Here is a 22,342-nt window from a genome sequence, read left to right as displayed (position 1 = left end):
AGAGGTGAAGAGACATACAAAGAAGTAGGAGTCGGAGCAGGAGGTGGGGGGAGGGGAGAGATGGGTGGTAGGAGGGAGGGTGGGGAGAGAGACAGGTGGAGGGGGTTAGATGAAGAGTGGAGGGGAGTTGAGCCCATGTGGCGCAAAGGAGCGAAGATAGAAGATTAGTCCCTGTTCACGGCGCAAACGGGAGTCCGGATGGCCCCTGTGCATGGACAATCCAAACACAGACAGGTGTTGCCGCAAGGAGTGGCCGGCAGAACGGAAGTGGCGTGACACCGGGGTGTCATTGCCGACGTTGATATCTTGGAGGTGTTCCGCGAATCGGTCGGCCAGGCGGCGCCCCGTTTGTCCGATGTACAGGGATTGGCAGAGAGAGCAGGAGAGGCAATATATGATGTTGGTAGACGTGCAGGTGAAGGAGTCGGTGATGCGATAGGGTCGGTGATGGGTGCTGGTGAGGAGGGTGGTGTTGGAGAGGTAAGGGCAAGTGCGGCAGCGTGGGCAGGAGCAGGGGAACGAGCCTGGTTGGGAGGTTGGGTTGGGGAAGAAGCTGTGAACCAAGAGGTCCCGTAGGTTGTGGGCTCGTTTGAAGGAGGGGAGGGGTCGATTAGGGAAGATGTGGGAGGTGGAGGGGTCGGACTGGAGGCGCCGAAAAGCTCGGAGAATGGAGCGTTGGAGGGGTAGGGTGGTGGGATGGTAGGTGAGGGGAAAAGGGAGGCGGGAAACGGCAGGGCGGGTTTGGGGGGAGAGAGCAGATGCACGGTCCACAGAACGTGCTCTGGCAAGGGCGGTGTGGATGGTGGTGGGTGGATATCCACGCAGGCTAAAGTGGTGAGCCATGAGTTGAGACTGAGTCTCAAAGTCATGGCTGTCGCTACAAAGTCTGCGTAGACGGAGGAATTGGGAATAGGGGATGGAAAGTTTTGTGTGTCTAGGGTGGGAGGAGGAGAAGTTGAGATAGGAGTGTGAGTGTGTGTTTGTAGTGGATGGAGGTGCTAAGGGCGGAGTGGAGGATGCTGACCGAAATGTCGAGAAAGGGGACAGAGGTGTCAGAGACAGTACAGGAGAAGTGGAGGGCAGGATGGAAAGACTGAATGAAAGAGAGGAACGAGTCAAGATGTTCGCGGGAGAGTGAGGTGGCACCAATACAGTCGTCGATATACCGACCGTATAGTTCGGGAGTAGGACCAGTGAAACTGGAGAATATTTAGGCCTCAACATAACCAACGAAGAGGTTCGCGTAGTTGGGGCCCATTCTCGTCCCCATGGCCACTCCCGAATTCTGCTGGTAGATATCTCCCGCGAACGAGAAGCAGTTGAGAGATAGGGCAAGTTCGGCCAGACGAATGAGTGTGGAGGTGTCGGGTTGTGGGTTGGGGCGTTGGTCTAGAAAAAACTTCAGGGCACGCAGCCCCTCGTCGTGGGGGATCACTGTATAGAGGCTCTGGATGTCTAGAGTGAAGAGAAGCTTAGAAGGGCCGGGAGGGAAAGAGAAAGAGTTGAATAGACAAAGCGCGTGGTTAGTGTCATGAATGTGGGAAGGGAGAGAAGCCACTAGGGGGGCGAGGACACGGTCTAGGTATTTTGAGATAAGCTCGGTGGGGCAGTTGCAGGCGGAGACGATGGGGCGGCCAGGGTTGTTCGGTTTATGGATCTTGGGGAGGAAGTAAATGGTGGGGGTGCGTGGGGTGCGAACAATAAGGTTGGAGGCGGTGGCGGGGAGACGGGAGGAGAGGATGAGGTCATGGATAGTGGAGGACACAGTCTGTTGGTAGCTGGGCGTGGGGTTGGAGGGCAGAGGGCGGTAGAATGAGGTATCTCGAAGTTGACGGAGAGCTTCGGCCTCGTAGAGGTCCGCACGCCATACTACCACGGCGCCACCCATATCAGCCGGTTTTATGATGATGTCCGTGCGGCGTCGGAGGGATCGAAGGGCCGAGAGTTCAGCTGGGGAGATGTTGAGTCGAGATGGACGCCTGGAAAAGTTAAACCGGCCCACAGCGCGTTGGCAGGCGCCCGCGAAAAGATCAACTGCCTGGAACTGGCCAGGAGCAGGCGTCCACTGGGATGGTCGTCGGCCCAGGTCAGTGAAGCAGTCCTCGTTGGGTGCGGGTGGTGTGTTATGGAAAAGCGCACCCAACCTAACGCGGCGCACAAAGCTGTGGACATCAGCACGGGTTTGAAATTCCTTGCAGGATGGAGTGAGTGGGATGAAGCGCAGACCCCTATTGAGGACGGAGCGCTCCGCCTCAGAGAGAGGAAGATCTGGGGGAATGGTAACGACAGGCTGAAGTGGAGAAGGGGTGGGTGGAATAGAAGTAGGAGGGGATGAAGTAGGGTTAGGAGGGGCGGTCGGGATGGTGGAGGGCTGGGAGGGAGGGGGTGGAGTGTGTGTGAGAGAGGCAGGGTGGTTGGGTGTGGGTGGGGAATGCACATCGGAGGGAGAAGGGTGGTGGAGGGGTTGGGGTAGTGGCATCGGGTGTAGAGGAATAGAGGAGTGAGTGAAGTTTGCGGAGCTTAGTGTCGGTAAGAAATGCATGAAAGAGATGATTAAGTTGAATGATAAAGCGCAATGTATTGTGAGCATGGGAGGGTGACAGAGAGGAGAAAAATATGGAAAAGGCTGGAGGAAGAAGGCGGTCGATAGTGTGGATTTTAGAGAGATTGGAGCGAATGGTGGCCCGCATAAGGCGGTAGGATGTGGTGCGGAGTATGGGTAGAATGGTGGTAGAAGAGTGGAGAGTGGGGTGGAAATGGAGGCGGAAACTCTTGGGGATGAGGCGGTGATGTAAGCAGCAACTGAGAAACGTAATATGACTAGAGTAACGAGTCTTCTTGAATATGAGTAAGGAGAGTCGTATAGTAGGTTGAAAGTATAGAGAGGGAAGTGTGCGGAGGTATAGTTTTAGGCGGTTGTGGAGAGTGAGTTGGAAAGATTTGTAGTCAGGCATGATGGAACGGGAGAGAAAAGAAATTAGACGTGGGAAGGAGAATTACAAAAGGTGTGGTGGAAAAAAACAAGCGTGATGAGAAAATTGGACGTGGAAAAAAGGAAAAAATAGAAAAAAAGGAAAAAAAACTGGAAAAAAAACTTTTTTAACAGGTGTGGGGGAAAAAAATAAAGGCATGAGGAGAAAAAACGAAAAAGGGGTTGTGAGAAGAAAATATATGCGAGGTGGGAGAAAAAAACAAAGCAAAAAGGAAGATGGGACAATAGGGAGAAAATGGGGTGACAGGGAGAGAAGAAACGAGAGGAGAAAAGAAAGGGAGGGAGAAGAATACAAAGTAATAGGTGCAGATTAGAGAAGACAGATTAGGAACATCCAGAGTACGAAGAGACGGTAGGTGAAGGAAAGTAAGGTAAAAAAGGATGATAAAGGAGGTTTACAAAAGTGGAAAAGTTCAAAAGTTTTTTAGACGTCGTGGTATATTGAAGCGATTTCCAATCAGAAGATGGGTCCAGTGTAATCCGTGGGTAGGAGAGGTGCAGCCGGAGGGTATAAAGTTCAGAATCAAACAGTCCAGATCCAGAAGGAAAGAAGGTAGAATCCAAAAGTTGGTAGTGTGTGATGAGAGGAGACAGGATTAGCTGGGGCGACCACGTGAGCGTGTATTATATGTGGGAGAATATACAAATAATAACAACAGACGAAGACAGGTGGTGTAAATAACAAAAGGATATATTAGTATATATAGATGTATATATATGTATATGTATATATATATGTATATATATATATATGTATATACATGTATATATATATATATATATGTATGTATATATGTGTATATATGTATGTATATGTGTATATATATGTATATATATGCATAAATATATATACATATATGTATGTATATATATATATGTGTATATATATATGTATGCATATATGAATGTATATATATATACAAATTAAAAGGGTAAAGGTTTATCAATTTATTTATTTATTAATAAATTAACAATTAATAATTTTTACCAAGCCCTTCGGTATGTAAACACCATTATCGGTGGAGAACTTATCTAAAAGTTCATATACATTTATAAACATAATTAAGGGATCAGCAAACATTTGCTTTACCACATACCGAAGTTCAGAAATAGCAGCTAAAAAAGCTGAGACTCCAATAATAATATTAGGGACAAAATCCAAAATTACAGGTAAAAACTCGATGAGTTCTTGAAACTTGGTTATTTTCCCTAAAACTATATATATATACACACACATATATATATATGTGTGTGTATATATATATGAATGTATATATGTGTAGATATATATATATATATATGTGTAGATATATGTATGTGTGTATATATATATATGTATATATATATATATATGTAGATATATATATATATATGTGTAGATATATGTATGTGTGTATATATATATATGTATATATATATATGTATATATATATGTATATATATATAAGTATATATAAATCTATGTGTATATACATAATATATGTGCATATATATATATAGATATGTATACATATTTCGTCGTCGTCGTCGTTTAACGTCCGCTTTCCATGCTAGCATGGGTTGGACGATTTGACTGAGGACTGGTGAAACCAGATGGCTACACCAGGCTCCAATCTGATTTGGCAGTGTTTCTACAGCTGGATGCCCTTTCTAACGCCAACCACTCAGAGAGTGTAGTGGGTGCTTTTACGTGTCACCCGCACAAAGGCCAGTCAGGCGGTACTGATGTATATATACATGTATGTATATGTATATATGTATGTATATATATATATATGCATATCACCATCATCATCATCATCGTTTAACGTTCGCTTTCCATGCTAGCATGGGTTGGACAATTTGACTGAGGACTGGTGAAACCAGATGGCTACACCAGGTTCCAATCTGATTTGGCAGAGTTTCTACAGCTGGATGCCCTTCCTAACGCCAACCACTCAGAGAGTGTAGTGGGTGTTTTTTACTTGCCACCAGCCCGAAGGCCAGTCATGCTGTACTGGCAACGGCCACGCTCAAAATGGTGTATTTTATGTGCCACCCACACAAGAGCCAGTCCAGGGGCACTGGCAACGATCTCTCTCGAAAGTCCTCACACATGCCGCGGGCACAAGTGCCATCACGATTTTGCCTTCGCTTGCCCCAACAAGTCTTCGCAAGCTGAGTTTCGTGTTCAATGAAAGAGACGACGTTGGCATGGGTGCCAGTCGTCGAATTTAACTCGATTTCGATTTCACTTGCCTCAACAGGTCTTCACAAGTGGAGGTTAGTGTCCAATTTAACTCGATTTCGATTTCACTTGAGACGACGTTGGCATGGGTGCCAGTCGTCGAATTTAACTCGATTTCGATCTCACTTGCCTCAACAGGTCTTTGCAAGTGGAGTTTAGTGTCCAATGAAGGAAGGTACTCATAAGTGGACTGGCTGAGGCCTCAGATTTAGGTCTCACTTGGCTTGCAGGGTCCTCTCACACACAGCATTTGGCAGACGATGATGATGATATATGTATATATGTATATATATATATGTGTATATATGTATATCTATCTATCTATCTATATATATGTGTATATATGCATATGTATATGTGTACACCAACCACTCTGAGAGTGTAGTGGGTGCTTTTATGTGCCACCGGCACAAAGGCCAGTCAGGCGGTACTGGCAACAGCCACGCTCAAAATGGTGTATTTTACATGCCACCTACACAGGAGCCAGTACTACTCGGTGCATATACAAGAATTAAATACATCAAATGATGTACTTCATTAGTACATCTTACATCCAGGCCTTCTGAATAATCATCAGGATCTCTCACTTAAACATCAACAACAGAAGGAAGATATTGTTTTGGTCAGATTTACCTGTATTGAATTATGGGTTTAAGAAATACAAGGGAAATGAATGATGGCTTATTATGTACAGAGCTGAAAATTATATAAAATTAGTCATAAATAAACTGCAATATACAAGTGAATAAGTAAAAGAAATGAGTTGGGATTATAAATAAATGTATCGCAAACAAGTATAGGTAGTGACAAGAACAGATGATAGAAATGCAAGAGAATTATAATGATCTTGAGTACCTCATTGGTTTAAACTGAAAGGAGAAGTGAAAAAAAAAAAGTCTAATAACTCCTGATAAACAGTTAAGTATTGATCCATTCAGTTAGGTAATCATACAAGGTTTTAGTGTTTAGTAGGGGCTTCTCTATGTAGTGACATTTGATGAAGATCCCATTCCTTATGTTTAGTTTGTCCATAGATTTATTAAGATTTTTGAGAATGAGGCTTGTTTTGCAGCCACGTATAATTCACACATCTTTTTGTATCATTTTTGTATGGACTGCATCTCTTAAAAAAATATCCACTTCATGCTGAATGTAATAGCATGTTCTTTCAAATAACAGATATAATTGGACAGTTTTGTTGTATTTCACTTTTTATATATCTGAGGACATACACACACACATTTAAGTGCCTCAATAAACTCTGTCCAACTCATGCAAGCACAGGAAAGTAAAGTTAAAATGATGATGGTACACACTCACACACACACATGCAACCCCCCCTCCCCCTTATATATATATATATATAAACATATAGGGATCATATATATATTATATAGGAGCATTGTAGTTCACTTGAAGCATTGTGATATCAAAGAATGTGAAAAGAGAGAAAATAGACAGCTACTGACAATGCGGTAAGTTTAATAAAACCTTAATATATTTTGGATTCAAAGTCTCATCTTCAGAAGAACAGTCTAAGAAAAGTCCAGTTATGCAGGATCCTTTAAACCATTCAAACTTTACAGCATATGTGTAACAGAAGTATTTTCGTTCAGCATCTGGTGGCCATCTTAGAGACCTAAGATAGCCACCAGATGCTGAATGAAAATAAATGAACTGCGACCAGGCTTAATAAAAGGAGCCTCAGTTATTGATTGCAATTACATACTTGAAGTCAATGTTAGCAGAAATTAAATTAGATTGCAAATACACGTTCACTTTACTAAATTTATACTCAGGCTAAGCCCAAACAGTCTGAGTGCCAGGGTCGCGACTGATATATATATATACATATGACAGACATCCATACAGTTTCTATCAACCAATTTCACTCATAAGGCTTTGGTGAGTAGAAGGTTCTTGCCCAAGGCATCACAGTGGGACAGAACCTGAAACCATGGGGTTGGGAAGTAAACTTCTTAACCCCACAGCCATGCCAACCATATAGATTCATTTATGTTTGCTTCATACCTAATCATGGTTGTTGTGTTTGAAAGAAACAGTGAGCTAATGAAATACATTGCTTATAATATTAGTATTTTTCCATAAAATGCTTGGTTACCAAGACCTTTACCTGAAAATATGAGAAAAGTCTGGAATATATTTTAAATTCCAGATTGATGGTTTTTATTTCTTTGAATTTAAATTTAACATTATGTATATTTATAGAATCATAAAATATAAAGTGTCTAAATTTGCATTTAACTTTCTTTAATCGATTAGTTTTCCTGTGATTAACAGTTTAAATCACCACTGCCACTACTACCACCACCGTCATTGTTGTCTCTGCCAACATCACTGTTGTTGTTGTTGCTGCTGCTTGCCTACCACCACCACCAATATTGTCATCATAACTGTACACCTGCTTTTCCATCCTGGCATGGATTGGATGGGTCATTACAGTTCATATCAATTCTAGATTGGCATTATTGCTCACAGAAACAAATTGGGTACCATTTGTATGTTACATTTTTGGCACAGTTTCTACGAGAGGATGTCTTTCTTATTGCCATCCACTTTATAGAGTGTAAATGGTACGTTTTGTCATAGGTTCCACAATTAGATATTGCAATGTATTTAGATAAATATCATCAAGTTTGGAAATTAAGCTAAGTTTGGTTTTCTTTGTTATTTATTGTAGATGTTTTTGTTCTCTTTTTGCTACCCTAACCCTATTCTCATTTAGGACACTTTATAATAATAATATGAGCTGAAATATCAATACAACCAAAGTGGCTAATTTCAACATCTTTAACTATTGTTGGCTGATTTGAATGCTCAAGGGATTAGACAGTCTGAATAAGACTATGATCTTAGCTGAAAAGCTAAGTATTTGCTCAAGATTGCATCTTGTCTTTTAATAAATGAGTTAGTTCATTAAAATCAAAATCATATGCTGTTATTAAACAACAGGAATTTAATTAAATTATAAAAGGGAAACAAAAACAAACATCTTGCAGTTAGAGAACGTTAACTCTTGAAGTTAGAAATCCATGCTGAGAACTCAGTTGGAAAATTCTGAAAGTAATCCTACCATAAAGATACAGGAAAAATAGAAACTGACAAGGTTTTTTTTCAATTTGGTAAATTGCATTCATCTGCCCATGGAAGTGTTCCTTTTTTGCCAGCAAAGAGGATACTTTCGAAAAGTTCATCTCGATAGATCATGGGACCAAATACATACGTCTGCAACATAAAAATATCCAACGAGAACGGAACAAAAAAAAAAAAAATAAAATCAAACAAAATTAAAATGGTTCTTGAAATGTCACAATTTGGTACTGAGGCTGTAAAGAGTTTTTTTCTTTTTTTCGAGATGAACTGATGATATGAAATTATAATAAATATTGATAGTATGAGAATGAAAGACATAATTAGTTCCATACAGGATCCCAGAGCAGTGTTATAGTTTAAGCTCAGTTTAGTTTTGATTGAACAGATTGACTGATCAAAGCTAGACACAAGCAAACTGAGAGCCTTTCTGAATGGCTTGTCTTAACAAAAAAATCACCTTGAATTCTTTTTTCAGCAGGATGACCTGCATGATAATGACAAGCCATGCCTCATGCAGCTCACTTCTCAAGGAAGGCTGCGCATGCCTGATCAAAAGCTTTTCCCCTGAGATCATCTTATAACTAAAGCTATTCCAGTTGTGGTCATCTCATGACCAAAAGCATTCTGTGACCGTCATTTTAGCTATGATCATTTCCAGCTGTGATCCTGATATGATTCAGGACATTACTCTTGTTATCGTCTTATAATTAAAGATATTCCAGGTGTCATTTTATTTTAGTTCAGTGCAAACCATTCACTGCATGCTTCAGCTTATATCAGACAGCAAGATGGGATTCGAGAGAGACATTCGAGGTTGAACTGCTGCTTAAATCCTTCTTTAATATTAATTTCAAGTCTTGGCACAAGGCCAGTAATTTGGGGAGAGAAAATAATTGGATTATATCAACCCCAGTATTCAACTAATACTTATTTTATTAACCTCAAAAGGATGAAAAGTAAAGTCGACCATGATAGCATTTGAACTTTGAACGTAAAGTTGGAAGAAATGCCACTAGGTATTTTTTTCAGTGATTTTGAAGGCATTCCCTCCCCCCCAACCAATGCAGTAATGATTCTGAAGGCATTTATCCTGGTGTGAAGACATGAAAGTATCGTAAAGAAGTTCATTTTGCACTAATGGGTGGCTATTCTCCAGCTCCCCCCCCTTTTTCCCCTTTATTATGTTCAACTTCTTGAGATCAATCTTCACCACTTTATACCCTGTCTTCTTAATATTCATCTGTTTTGAGCACTTGGCACTTATTTATCAACCAGCACATCTTCCACATGCATCACATATCTTCTCTCTTACACACAACATATAATTGCTCATATATCCAGTTTTTTTTTTCTCCGTTCATTCATGCTTTGTTATTCCTGCACACATTACATTGTCAGTAGAATATATTCACTTCAGTTCTTTCTATCTTTGTCAACTCTCCAAACTGAAGGCCCACAGTGTATTACACTTCATATACAAGTATCATACAATCTACTTTCCCCCACTGAAAGAGAAACCATTGTCATTAGCAAAGTGATAACTCCGTGATCTTTTCCTATTCTATTTTTGACTCTGGTTCCTATACTTTCAGCTTCTCTGCCTATTGACTGTTTTTCTGCATCAATTACATAAAAGAAAAAAAATCTACTTTTCCAACTAACCTGCTAATGATATGGCAACATCTTTTGTGCACACATAGTCTACATTGAGTATGCTGTATGGAAATTCTACCCAGTCCTGAGTACAGGACTTCCATGGTCGTAGTGGAATCTAGTTTTTGTCCCCACTGACAAAAACTTCAGTCTTTGCTAAGTTTAGCTTGATATTTTCTAATTCTAGGCTTCACTTTTGAAATTTCTACAGATTCTGGAATAAGATTTAACTCATCAGTATACAAGTGATGCACTACCACCAAGGAAATGCCTATACTCTGCATGTAGGGAAAGGAGTGGGTAGAATTTCCATACAATACACCCAAACTAATGTGAAGGTTATGCCATCGTTTGAGTCTATCAAACCAAACTATGTTAACTACTAATTCTTCTGAGTATCTTTTGGTTCAACTTCAGTTGAATTTTCAGCAATTTGGAGAAGCAGGATGTTTTCAATTCATGATACGGTAAAAACTTATGTGAATAATTTGTGTATGTGAACGAGTGTATACAAGTGTATGAATCATACTTTCATACAATTATTTTAATAACATAATGTCGTCTCACTGAAAATATATAAAAAATATATGCTTCAAGACAAAAAGAGCAATGTAGTATACCAGTGCTTATTAGAGCATTACTGTACATACGTACATACATACATATATAAAAAAAAAATCTAAAACTTCTAGATGTTTATCATTTAAGTATATATGAGTATGTCTAGATATGCAAGTACATGCATAAAACAAACATACAAATCTGCACATATACATTCATACATACATACAAACATACCCTGTTGTTGATGTTGAAATTCTAATGAAGGAACCTTGGATCCAGGTTAGAAAGTGGCACTTTCTCTATTGGCAAGAAATCTTGAAATGAAACTGAACAATGACCGACTGACTTACACACACACACGTATGTACATAGGTATGTATGTACATAGGTATGTATGTACATAGGTATGTTTGTATCCCTTTTGTGAAACAATACATGTACATAGGTATGTTTGTATCCCTTTTGTGAAACAATACTTACCTTATCAGAACCAGCCATTGTGACTTCAATAGCCATGCCTCCACCAGGTAACCATGGATACGGTTTAGCCTGTCAGGGAAGATATAAAAGATAAAAATGTATTTCAATTTAGAACAATAAATAAATAATTAATATGATTTTACTTAAAATAATAAAAAAGAAACTCATACATTACATTAATAATAAATGAGCATGTGTGTGTATTTGTTTGTGTATACCATTGTCTAGACATGCTGTGATGGTTGTAAATGACAGTCACTTTCGTGCAAGCAATGCTGCTTGCTTCTGGTCTTCCATAAATCCTTGTCTCGTTATGGGGAAATATTTTATAACTTGGAATCAGATGAGGATTGGTAACTGGAAGGGCATTTGATCTTTCCTGTAGAAAATCTTCTTCAACAAATTCCGTCTGATCCATGAGTAAGCAGACATTGAAATGATGATAGCAGTATGTTTGTATGGCTAGTGATACTGTATGTTGACTGTGGAGTGTAAATGCAAAGTGTGGAAACTAAAGGAAGCTTGCTTACTCAGCTTCCAGCGTAATGTCAATCATCATCATCATCATCATCATCGTTTAATGTCCGCTTTCCATGCTAGCATGGGTTGGACGATTTGACTGAGGACTGGTGAAACCGGATGGCAACACCAGGCTCCAATCTAATTTGGCAGAGTTTCTACAGCTGGATGCCCTTCCTAATGCCAACCACTCAGAGAGTGTAGTGGGTGCTTTTACGTGTCACCCACACGAAAACGGATGAATAAAAGATCATAAGTGTTCTGAGAAGAAAAATGGGCATCGGCTGTGAATGTGTGAACAAGAAGGCCATACAATAAGTGTGGAAGATAACAGATGCGTAAAGAAGTACAAAGCTACCCAAGTGGAAAGAATTTAGTGAAGAGGAAGACCAATGAAAACATGGGAAGAAATGGGGAAGACTACTCTCAGAATATTGAGTCTCACAAAGAAGATAGACATGACCATCCTCTGTTTTTAATTTCCAGTCATAGTATATTTAGGAGCACATTATCCAATGAATCTGTTCTTGTGAAAACCTAGTGATTTGAGGGAAATTTAGCTGCTATTTCTAGCAGACTGTCTGATAACATACAAGCTCTCCTTGTTTGCTTAGATTTGCAGTTGAAGGAGGCCATTAATAAATACACTTAATTGCTTCTTTAGATTCTGATAGAACAAAGCAAGTGTACGTCTCATGGGTGTACAATCTTAGATATATTCTGCTTCAGAGAGTTCATTGTCTCAAAAGTGTACTGCAGAAAAGTACTGTCTTAGAAGTGTATTGTCTGAGAGAGTTTTCAAGAAATATACCAACTTGGAAAATGCCTTGTTTCAGAAGAGTGACAAATGCTGTTGTGTATTCTCAAAGTCAATCTTACCTGTCATATAAAGTTAGGATGTGGTTGTAATATATTAAGTACTTGCAATTTTTTAACTTCATCATCATCATCATCGTTTAACGTCCGCTTTCCATGCTAGCATGGGTTGGACGATTTGACTGAGGACTGGTGAAACCGGATGGCAACACCAGGCTCCAGTCTGATTTGGCAGAGTTTCTACAGCTGGATGCCCTTCCTAACGCCAACCACTCAGAGAGTGTAGTGGGTGCTTTTACGTGTCACCCGCACGAAAACGGCCACGCTCGAAATGGTGTCTTTTATGTGCCACCCGCACAAGCCAGTCCAGGGGCACTGGCAACGATCTCGCTCGAAAATCCTACAGGAGCCAGTCAGGCGGTACTGGCAACGGCCACGCTCAAAATGGTGCATCTCATGTGCCACCCGCACAAGAACCAGTCCAGGGGCACTGGCAACGATCTTACTTGGCTTGCCGGGTCTTCTCACGCACAGCCCATTTCCAAAGGTCTCGTTCCGTAGTCATCGCCTCGGTGAGGCCCAATGTACGAAGGTCTTGCCTCACCACCTCAGCCCAGGTCTTCCTGGGCCTACCTCTTCCACGGGTTCCCTCAACTGTTAGGGTGTGGCACTTTTTCACGCAGCTATCCTCCTCCATTCTCACCACATGTCCATACCAGCGCAATCGTCTCTCTTGCACGCCACAACTGATGCTTCTAATGTTCAGCTTTTCTCTCAAGATACTTACACTCTGACGGGTATTCACATTGACATTACACATCCAACGGAGCATACTGGCTTCATTCCTTGCGAGCTTACGTATGTCCTCAGCAGTTACAGCCCATGTTTCACTGCCATGTAGCATGGTTGTTCGTACGCATGCGTCATACAGTCTGCCTTTTACTCTGAGTGAGAGTCCCTTTGTCGCCAGCAGGGGTAAGAGCTCTCTAAACTTTGCCCAGGCTATTCTTATTCTAGCAGCTACACTTTCAGCGCACCCACCCCCACTACTAACTTGGTCGCCCAGATAGCGGAAGCTATCGACTACCTCTAGTTTTTCACCCTGGAATGAGATAGAAGTTGTTTCCTGTTTGTTTGCAGTCTTTATTGCACCTGAACATCTGCCACAAACAAAAACTAACTTGCTAGTTAACCTGCCTTTGATGTTGCTGAACCTCTTATGTGTCCATAGCTTGCACCGGGTACATCTTATAGAGTTACTACCTACTCCTTTTCTACATACTGAGCAGGGCCATCTACCTGAAGGGGTTTGTGTTTTATCTACCTTCCTACTTATTAGGATTTTGGTTTTAGCTAGGTTGACTCTAAGGCCCTTCAATTCTAGACCTTGCTTCCACACCTGAAACTTCTCCTCTAGTTCTGATAGTGACTCCGCAATTAGGGCAAGGTCATCAGCATAGAGGAGCTCCCAGGGGCAACCTGTCTTGAACTCCTCTGTGATTTCCTGGAGGACTATGGTAAATAATAGGGGGCTGAGGACGGAACCTTGGTGGACCCCTACCTCTACCCGGAATTCATTGCTGTACTCATTTCCAACCCTCACCTTACTGGCAGCATCTCTGTACATGGCTCGCACAGCTCTCACTAACCATTCTTCTATCCCAAGTTTCCTCATTGACCACCAGATAAGGGATCGGGGGACCCTGTCAAAGGCTTTCTCCATGTCAACGAAAGCCAGGTACAGAGGTTTATCCTTAGCTAGGTATTTCTCTTGCAACTGTCTCACTAGAAATAAGGCATCAGTAGTGCTTTTACCTGGCACGAACCCAAACTGCATCTCATCTAAATTGATTCGCTCCCTAATTAGTTGGGCTATGACCCTCTCTGTAACTTTCATAACCTGATCTAACAGCTTGATGCCTCTGTAATTATTTGTATCTAAAGCGTCCCCTTTACCTTTGTAGCAGTTGACTATGATGCTGCTACACCAGTCATAGGGTATGACTCCTTCGTGTATCACCTGGTTCGTAATACGGGTGACTAGGCTATAGCCAACACTGCCAGATATTTTGAGCATCTCTGCAGTGATTCCTGATGGGCCGGGGGCTTTCCCGGTCTTCATACTCTTAATTGCTTTATCTACCCTGGTACTATCAACTCGGATAGCTGGTCCCTCTATTGGGTCGACATAAGGCAGGCTCTCTTTCTCCCATTCATTCTCTTTATTAAGCAATCTATCGTAGTGGCATCTCCAGACCTCTTTCTTTGCATCCTCATTTAATGCAAGCGTACCATCATCCATGCGAACACATTTCTCTCCTACAACATCACTATTCTCTCTCCTACACTGTCTTGCAACACGAAATACCTCGAATATTTAAATATCAAAATGTTTTAAAATATCTGAGAGTAAAAAAAGTACTTACACGTTCCAACTTGACAATGTCAGAAAGTGGCAGTACAAAATTCTTGCTTGATGGTGATTTCGTTCTTTCAAAGCACAAAAAACTAAAATAATAATAATAATAATAATGATAATAATAATAATAATGATAATAATGGCTTAAAATCAGAGACAGAAGGGTTTATCATAGCAGCCCAAGATCAATGCCTACCTACAAGAAGCTATCAGGCCAACATCTTAAAGACCAGCATTAATATTGTTATGAAAATGACAAATAATATAAAGCCAACGTATAATTGAAATATATATATATGAAAACATGAATATGATATTGACAAGAAAGTGAATATGTAAATAAGGTGATATGTAAATAATATTCCTTTTAGTGAAATATATGTGAAAATTAAAAAGCGAAATGAATATAGATTAGAAAATAAAGCAATTTAAGATAAATATATTTTATTTTACCTTCGTGTGAGAAATAGTTTACCATTTTTAAAAGCTGCTGTTAAACTTTTATCTTTGTTAATCAATGCACAGCGTCGTCCTCCTTGCCAACCTGCATCAAAATATAATAAGCAATGAAAAATAATCAAGGGACATCATCTGCATGGAAACCAATCAGTTAAGTTAGCAAGAATACTAACACGTTTAATGCTGTAAGAAATCTACTGATATTGTGGAGTGGATCAATGTTTTAATCCAGATAGTCAAGAAAGACAATTCGGTAGTCTCAAATAATCAAAATAACTCAAAAACTCCAAAATTCCAGTCGTACACTTGTGTATCAGTTGACTTTCTGAGACCAATCTTTCAGCCTAGAATTAGAGGCATCAAAACACATCCAAGCTGCAGTGGTTGTCAATGTCTAAAACTTTCATACTTTTAAATAATAGCCATGTTATGTTTGAACTCGTTATCATTGTTCTCATCAACGTTTTAACATCTATTTTTCTATGCTGGTATGAGTCAGATGAGATTTGTTGAGGTAAATTTTTCTAGTTAGATGCTTTTCCTGTCATTAACCCTCATCTATTTTCCCTAGTCCTGAGATGTTTTCACAGAAGACTGCAAATACACAGCATTGTGCATGATGGGGAAGTTTGTTTACAATTGGAATGCTATGTCAAGACAAAGAAACACACACACACACACACACACACACACCAGAGACTTCTTTCAATTTCCATCTGCTAAAGCTCACTCACAAAGCTTTGGTTGACCTAGGGCTATATTAAAAAAACATATTTGTCCAAGGTGCCATGCAGTGAGATTGAACTGAAAACCATGTGATTGCAAAACAAGCTTCTTGGCACACAGTTATGCTCGTTGTGTAAGTGTACATGAGTGACAGAGTGAGAAGTTAGGCATAAGAGGAATGAGATGCAATGTGCAAGAGAGAAGAATGTACTGGTTTGGTCATGTGATGTGGATGGGTACTGACAGCCCCGTGTCTCTGAAAGTGCTGGTCTCTGAAAGAGAATGGAAATCATGGAAGAAGGTGACCCAGGGAGACATGAGACAAAGTACACATATACATGATATATACCATGTATATGAGTCCAACCATGCCAGCTTGGAAAACGGACATTTAACGATGATGATGACACGGTAGATGTGATTAATATTACTAATGTAAACTTGAAGATCAGTATTACCATTGATTTTAAGATCTATTTTTGTAATGGTTTGAATTGGATTAAAGACACAAGGATTACTAACAGAAATACACGCTTAGATTTTCTGCAAGCTAATTCTGAACAAATAAGAAATAAAAAACAAAACTAAACAAAGAGAATTCTAAAAAACGTCCATTCGATATAAACTGAGGCTAACGTAATCCAGGATAAATATATAAATATATAAATATATAGGTCTTGATAATCTTGAACATTTGATAGAAGCCTAGCTTCTATCAAATGTTTTGAATTCATGTCTTAAATTAAAACCCTCCTTCAAAATTTCATGTTTAATTTGTTCCAAACACCAGTTTAATAACGACAAAGTTATTTTACTAAATTCTTCATTATTTTCTAAAGTAAATGAAACAAAAGCAGTGTATTTCAGCAGAAAAACGGTAACAAAAGAATTAAAGAGGCAAATAATGAAGAACCAAGAGGAGTACCATAATGAGGAAGAGAGGGAGAGTGACCAAGAGATGCAAAGAGAGATGAGCATGGATTGTTTCAGGTATTCCTGTAAGATCTGGTGGCAATGATCTACAACCATTATGCCTAAAACTAGGCATGTAGAAGAAGGAGTTTCAATAATCCAGAACAGGTAATGCAGATGTGAACTTGAAGAGAAAATCAATTTTAGATGAGGCTTACCTGGCAGAGGGTTTTCACTAAGAGGCAAGTTGAATAATTCACAGAAAGATTTATCATCGTCTGTCATTAGATCAACCATATGATCCATGTCATCTCGGTCTTCAAACTGACTCAAAGGTAGGATATGCTGTTAGAAGAAATCAGAGAGAGAGATTGCCTGAGTGTCAGTAAGGAAATACAATTCAAATTCCCACCACACACACACACACGCACACGCACGCACACACACGCACACACACACACTAATGTTGGATTTTATGCTCAGTTATAATAAAAACAATTTTACATTAATCTGATGGGTTACTCTATACTTTGGTAAAATACAAATTTATTATTCTTATACAAGAATGTTGTTGACAGTCTGAAGGTGGCTTAGGTGCCAAAACTTCAAAGTCACTGTCAACAATAGTTTTGTTTAAGACAAGGAGTGTTCATTAAAGATTTCCCCTGGTTCACTTCCCAAAGACTGGGATAAACGAAACTTGGTATAATTATTAGTCCTTCTCTACGTAACCACCACCAATGGTTAAACACTTCTTCCATTAGTTTAGGCGGCTGAGAAAATCTGATCTGTAGAAGTTGGTAGGTTGCATCTGGAGCCAAGACTTTATCTTGGAAATAAGTTCATCATCATCATCATCATCCGTAAAGTGCTTCCTCTTTAAAAAGGACATAATGGCTGGAAAGAGGTGGCAGCCAGGTTGGAGAGTAAGGAGGATGAGGAAGGACTTCATAGCTGCAGGAGTGTGCTTTCATCTGGGCAACATGTGCATTGTGAACTGGAGCATTGTCATGGAAGAGGCAGATTCCTTTGGTCAGCATGCCAGCAGAGAAGCATAATATTAATTGTGGGGGTCTATTACATGAAAATCCATCATCACTACAGCACACTGGTCCCATACATATATGTATATATGAATATCTATCTATATATCTATATATACACACACACACACACACACACATACTGCTGTTGTACATGTAACAGTTTGGAGAAAAAGTACTCAATAGAAATGTAGAGAGTAATAAAAACAAAGAATGTAAGCAACAATTATTTTTGTTTTATAAAATGAAACTATAGGATAGTAACAACTGTGCATATCTAAATATTTACATATTCAAATATTGAATTATATCAAACAAGTTAAAAAAGAAGAGCTCAGCATATTTTGTTGAGATTGAATGTTTATCTTGTGACTCAAGTTTTATGGCATAACAATCTTCAGGTGAGAACTGATACAAACTGGCTTTGTACCTTACATATTCATTGATGTTGCTGTAGTCTCTTGCTTGTTCATTAGTTTGCTTTTAGCTTTTACTGATTGGCTTTCATTTTTCTGCCTTGTAATTGGTTATTTCTTTTGGTATGATATTTGTTTTACTTGTATTTGCTGATTGATGAAGAGGTATTTTTAATTTGCTTTGGTGTTCTATTCACCAGTTTTAATCTAATGTTTATTTGTGTTTTGGAAAGCCGGGAGTCCTGGTCTGTTTTTTTACCAGGCTGCGTTTGGTATGTATTGAACCGAATTTCTAAGTAAGGATATTATGGTTGGGTGGTTTCATTGGTGAGAGTTTTGGATTGAAGGACCAGTGGCTGGATAGGAGGGGGTACAGATGGATAAACTGGTGGGTGGATGAATGGGTATAGGTGGTAAGTATACTCAGACAGGTAGATGGATGGGTAGATAGGGGGACGGACGGATGAATGGATGGATGGATGGATATTATGGTTTGATACGTAGGTGGGTTGATAAATGGGCTGGTGTATAGATGGGTGGATGGGTGAATTGACGGATGAGTGCATGGCTGTATGGATTGATGAGTGACTGTATAAATATGAGTGGTTGGATAAGAGGATGGGTAGAAAAATAGTTGAATGGGTGGATGGATGGCTAGGTTAGTTTACTTATATACATAAAGAATAAAACAAATTATCTTTGAAGAAAATTCAAGTTTATTATAAATTTAATGATTTATACAAAATCCCAAACAAAACAAACATATCATATGCAGTTTGATATATCAAACACGCACAAATTATTTTAAAATAAATTTTAAGAACAAAAAGTAGAAACCAACAATGCATCATGCAAATGAAATTAAAAAAACACAAGAGAAATGTCAATTAAATAAATTGCTATTATTGGATTAAATAATTATAGTTATCCATAATAGTAACACTTACTCTAATTTTAAGTGTTACATGGGTGAGATAAAGATATAGAGACAAAGACAAGTTTCTAGCAAGCAAATTTCCTATAAAACATCCCTCAACTCTTTTAAATGTCCAGATAAACTGAGGTAATTTAGAATATTGGACCATGCCCAGTGAAATGCTAATGACGTGATTAGAACCCTTGATTATTATCATCTTCTATGATGGCATGGGCAGGATGGTTTGACAGAATCCAGTAAGCTGGAGGATTGCATCAAGCTGCAATGTCTGCAACGGTTTCTACTGGTGGATGCACTTCCTAATGCTGCTAACCACTTTTTCTGTGGCACTGGCACAACCATATTATTATAGGACAAAATATCAGTCCCTAATGAGGATTTTAACAAATTTCCATTTCACTTTCATCACTAACACAATTCCATTGAACTGGAATTGTGTCCAGGTGACCTGGTTGCAGTGGTGAAATTAAAATTTGCAAACATCATCACTGTCAACATTCTTGTTGTTGTTGCTGTCACCATCGTTATCATCATCATCATCATCATCATCACCATCAGTGTTATCATCATCATCATCATCATCATCATTTTCGTTGTTGCCATTGTCATCGTTGTCTTCATCATCATCCTGATAATTTAAACATCCCCTTTTCCACACTTGAATGGGTTAGATAGAATTTATTGAGGCAGATTTTCCACAGCCAGTTACCTGTCCTGTTGCCAGTCCTCACCAGCTTCACAAGGAAGATGATATAACCCCATGGTCAGAAATTTTTTTCAAGGAAAATCAGAAATGACTGACAGGCTGACACCACTTGTAAGCAGTGATGCTTTTGTAACAAACAAATATATGCGACAGGCTTCCACACAATCTCTGTAAAAGAACATTTTTCACAAGGGATTTTTCTACACCCTAAGATACCTGAACATAGGATGATGGGGTTACAGAATCAACTTCTTAAACCACACACCTATACTTGCACTTTTGTTGATGAAAACATTGATTTCTTGTTCTGACACAAGGTCAGAGAAGAGATCTGGTCCTGTGAATTGACCCCACCCAAATATATTACTGGTATCTACAGTTCTTTCTTAAACTCTTGAAAGAGTAAAAAGTTAAAAGAAAAAAAATCTATCAGTTAATCCCACCAGAATTTGAACTCAGTATCTAAGGTTTGGTGATGTGTAAATACAATTAGGCACTTAGTGCAATGTTCAGTCCTTTCTGACTCTCCAGTATCTGTTTAGTGGTGGTGGTGGTGGGGTGGGGGGGAAGAGAAATGAATTTTGAATATTGATTTTCTAGTATTGATTTTATAAGAAGGACTGAATAAACATTTTGACATAAGGTTTAAGGAAATTTCATTAAAAAACTATAATTTGGTCTGATTGGGATTGGGTCTTCAATTTTTCCTTTTTAAGGGACAGCATCATATTCAACTTATTTTGTATTTATTTAAATGTATCAATAACAATGATAACAATCAGTGGCACCCACAATACCGACAATTTTTCCAACTGCACATATTTTGATCAGGATAGATCGCATCAGTGCCATATTGAATTAGAAAAATTTATTCATCTATGGAAGCCAGATAAGATTATTTAGTTTTAATTCAGAGAGAGAGAGAGAGAGGGGGGGGGATGCTCTCAAAGAAACTTTTTTTGTAAGTCAGAAAGATAAGGAAAGAAATATATAATTCTTGGTCTTTTATCAATATTGTAGCTGTGGCTTTATTTTTTTATACAGTTTAGTATTATAACTTATCATTATTTGTATGTGTATAAAATTGGCAAGCTGGTAGAGTTGTTAGCACACTGGACTAAAAGATTGGTGGCATTCTGTCTGTCTTTATGTTCTGAGTTCAAATTCTGCCAAGCTTGATTTTACCTTTCATCTTTTTGGGGGTCGATAAAATAAGTAGCAGCTAAGTACTGTGGTCAATGTAATTGACTAGACCCCCCCCCCTCCACCAATTTCAGACCTTGTGCCCATAATAGGAAAGATTATTATAGTACGTATAGAATATTAATGTTGATATTTATAACTGTTCAATACAATGTTAACATATTTATTAAAAGGAAAGAAACTAAATTGAGAAAAACATGTTTCTAGTAAATGTTTCATAACGTGTGACAAAGAGTATTTAGCTAAACAGATGTTTGTTACACGTCATATCATAATTATTCAACATTAAATTTTGTTTCTGTTATTTTAGTGTTGTGTGAATCTTGATGAAATATAGACGTATGATCAATGAAGTTCCAGCAACAATTTGGCAGAGTTGCTGGATCAAAGCCTCTCAGTGTAAGTGCTACTGCACTTAACACACAAGGGTGGGGGCATAAGAAAATTTCATATGAGCAGTGGGGGGGGGGGAGCATAGGGGGTTAATAGACACTAACATTGTATAGAAAACATAGCCAGTGTGACAACCCTGGTGAAAGATCTAAAATAAATGTACATGTTTTCTAGTCTGCCTTTCTATCAACTTGAGAAATGATTTTATTTCAGTTTTTGACAAATGCATAAGAAACATATTGCTTTTGGTATATAATGTTTTCCCCTTCACTTGTGGTTATAAAGAAAACAATGAGCTGAAGAAAGTCGAAAGAATTCCAGACATTACCAATTAGCAAGGTCACACAACCATAAGGGCATCATTGCAATATATCTTTGTGTTCTATGTCTATGTGTACCTTTCCTTCATTGGACACTAAACTCTGCTTGCGAAGACCTGTTGAGGCAAAGGAAATTGAAATCAAATCAACTTCGCAAATTCGATGACTGGCTTCTGTGCCAGTGGAGCGCTAAGGGCACCATCCAAGTGTGATTGCTGCCAGAGCAGCTGACTGGCTTCTGTGCCGGTGGAATGCTTAGAGCACCATCCAAACGTGATCGCTACCAGAGCAGCTGACTGGCTTCTGTGCCGGTGGAATGCTTAGAGCACCATCCAAACGTGATCGCTACCAGAGCAGCTGACTGGCTTCTGTGCCGGTGGAATGCTTAGAGCACCATCCAAACGTGATCGCTACCAGAGCAGCTGACTGGCTTCTGTGCCGGT

The 22,342-nt window shown here is 39.3% G+C and overlaps 1 protein-coding gene and 1 long non-coding RNA gene across 9 annotated transcripts in view; one reads left to right on the top strand and one right to left on the bottom strand.

The window, feature by feature from the left end:
* The window catches only part of LOC106878525 (GRAM domain-containing protein 4), a 182,881-nt gene that overhangs the window by 7,017 nt on the left and 153,522 nt on the right, over nt 1–22,342 (bottom strand). For 6 of the 7 annotated variants that reach the window (XM_052971959.2, XM_052971962.2, XM_052971963.2 and 3 more), the window contains 4 exons: nt 17,100–17,226; nt 15,238–15,328; nt 14,792–14,873; nt 11,031–11,099 (listed from right to left, as the gene is read on the bottom strand). In XM_052971959.2, the coding sequence (XP_052827919.1) occupies nt 11,031–11,099; nt 14,792–14,873; nt 15,238–15,328; nt 17,100–17,226 (369 nt within the window). Of the gene's footprint in view, nt 1–8,313; nt 8,466–11,030; nt 11,100–14,791; nt 14,874–15,237; nt 15,329–17,099; nt 17,227–22,342 lie in introns of all 7 variants that reach the window. The other variant, XM_052971961.2, reaches the window with a different exon arrangement.
* Nucleotides 1–22,342, top strand: part of LOC106877906 (uncharacterized) — a 93,006-nt gene that overhangs the window by 22,194 nt on the left and 48,470 nt on the right. The gene's annotated exons all lie outside the window — the stretch shown is intronic.

The sequence above is a fragment of the Octopus bimaculoides genome, chromosome 11 (assembly GCF_046866305.1).
Source record: "Octopus bimaculoides isolate indiv1 chromosome 11, ASM4686630v1, whole genome shotgun sequence".
Lineage (NCBI taxonomy): Eukaryota > Metazoa > Mollusca > Cephalopoda > Octopoda > Octopodidae > Octopus > Octopus bimaculoides.
Note: the sequence above shows the minus strand (reverse complement) of the source record. Positions and strands in the feature narration are given on the sequence as shown.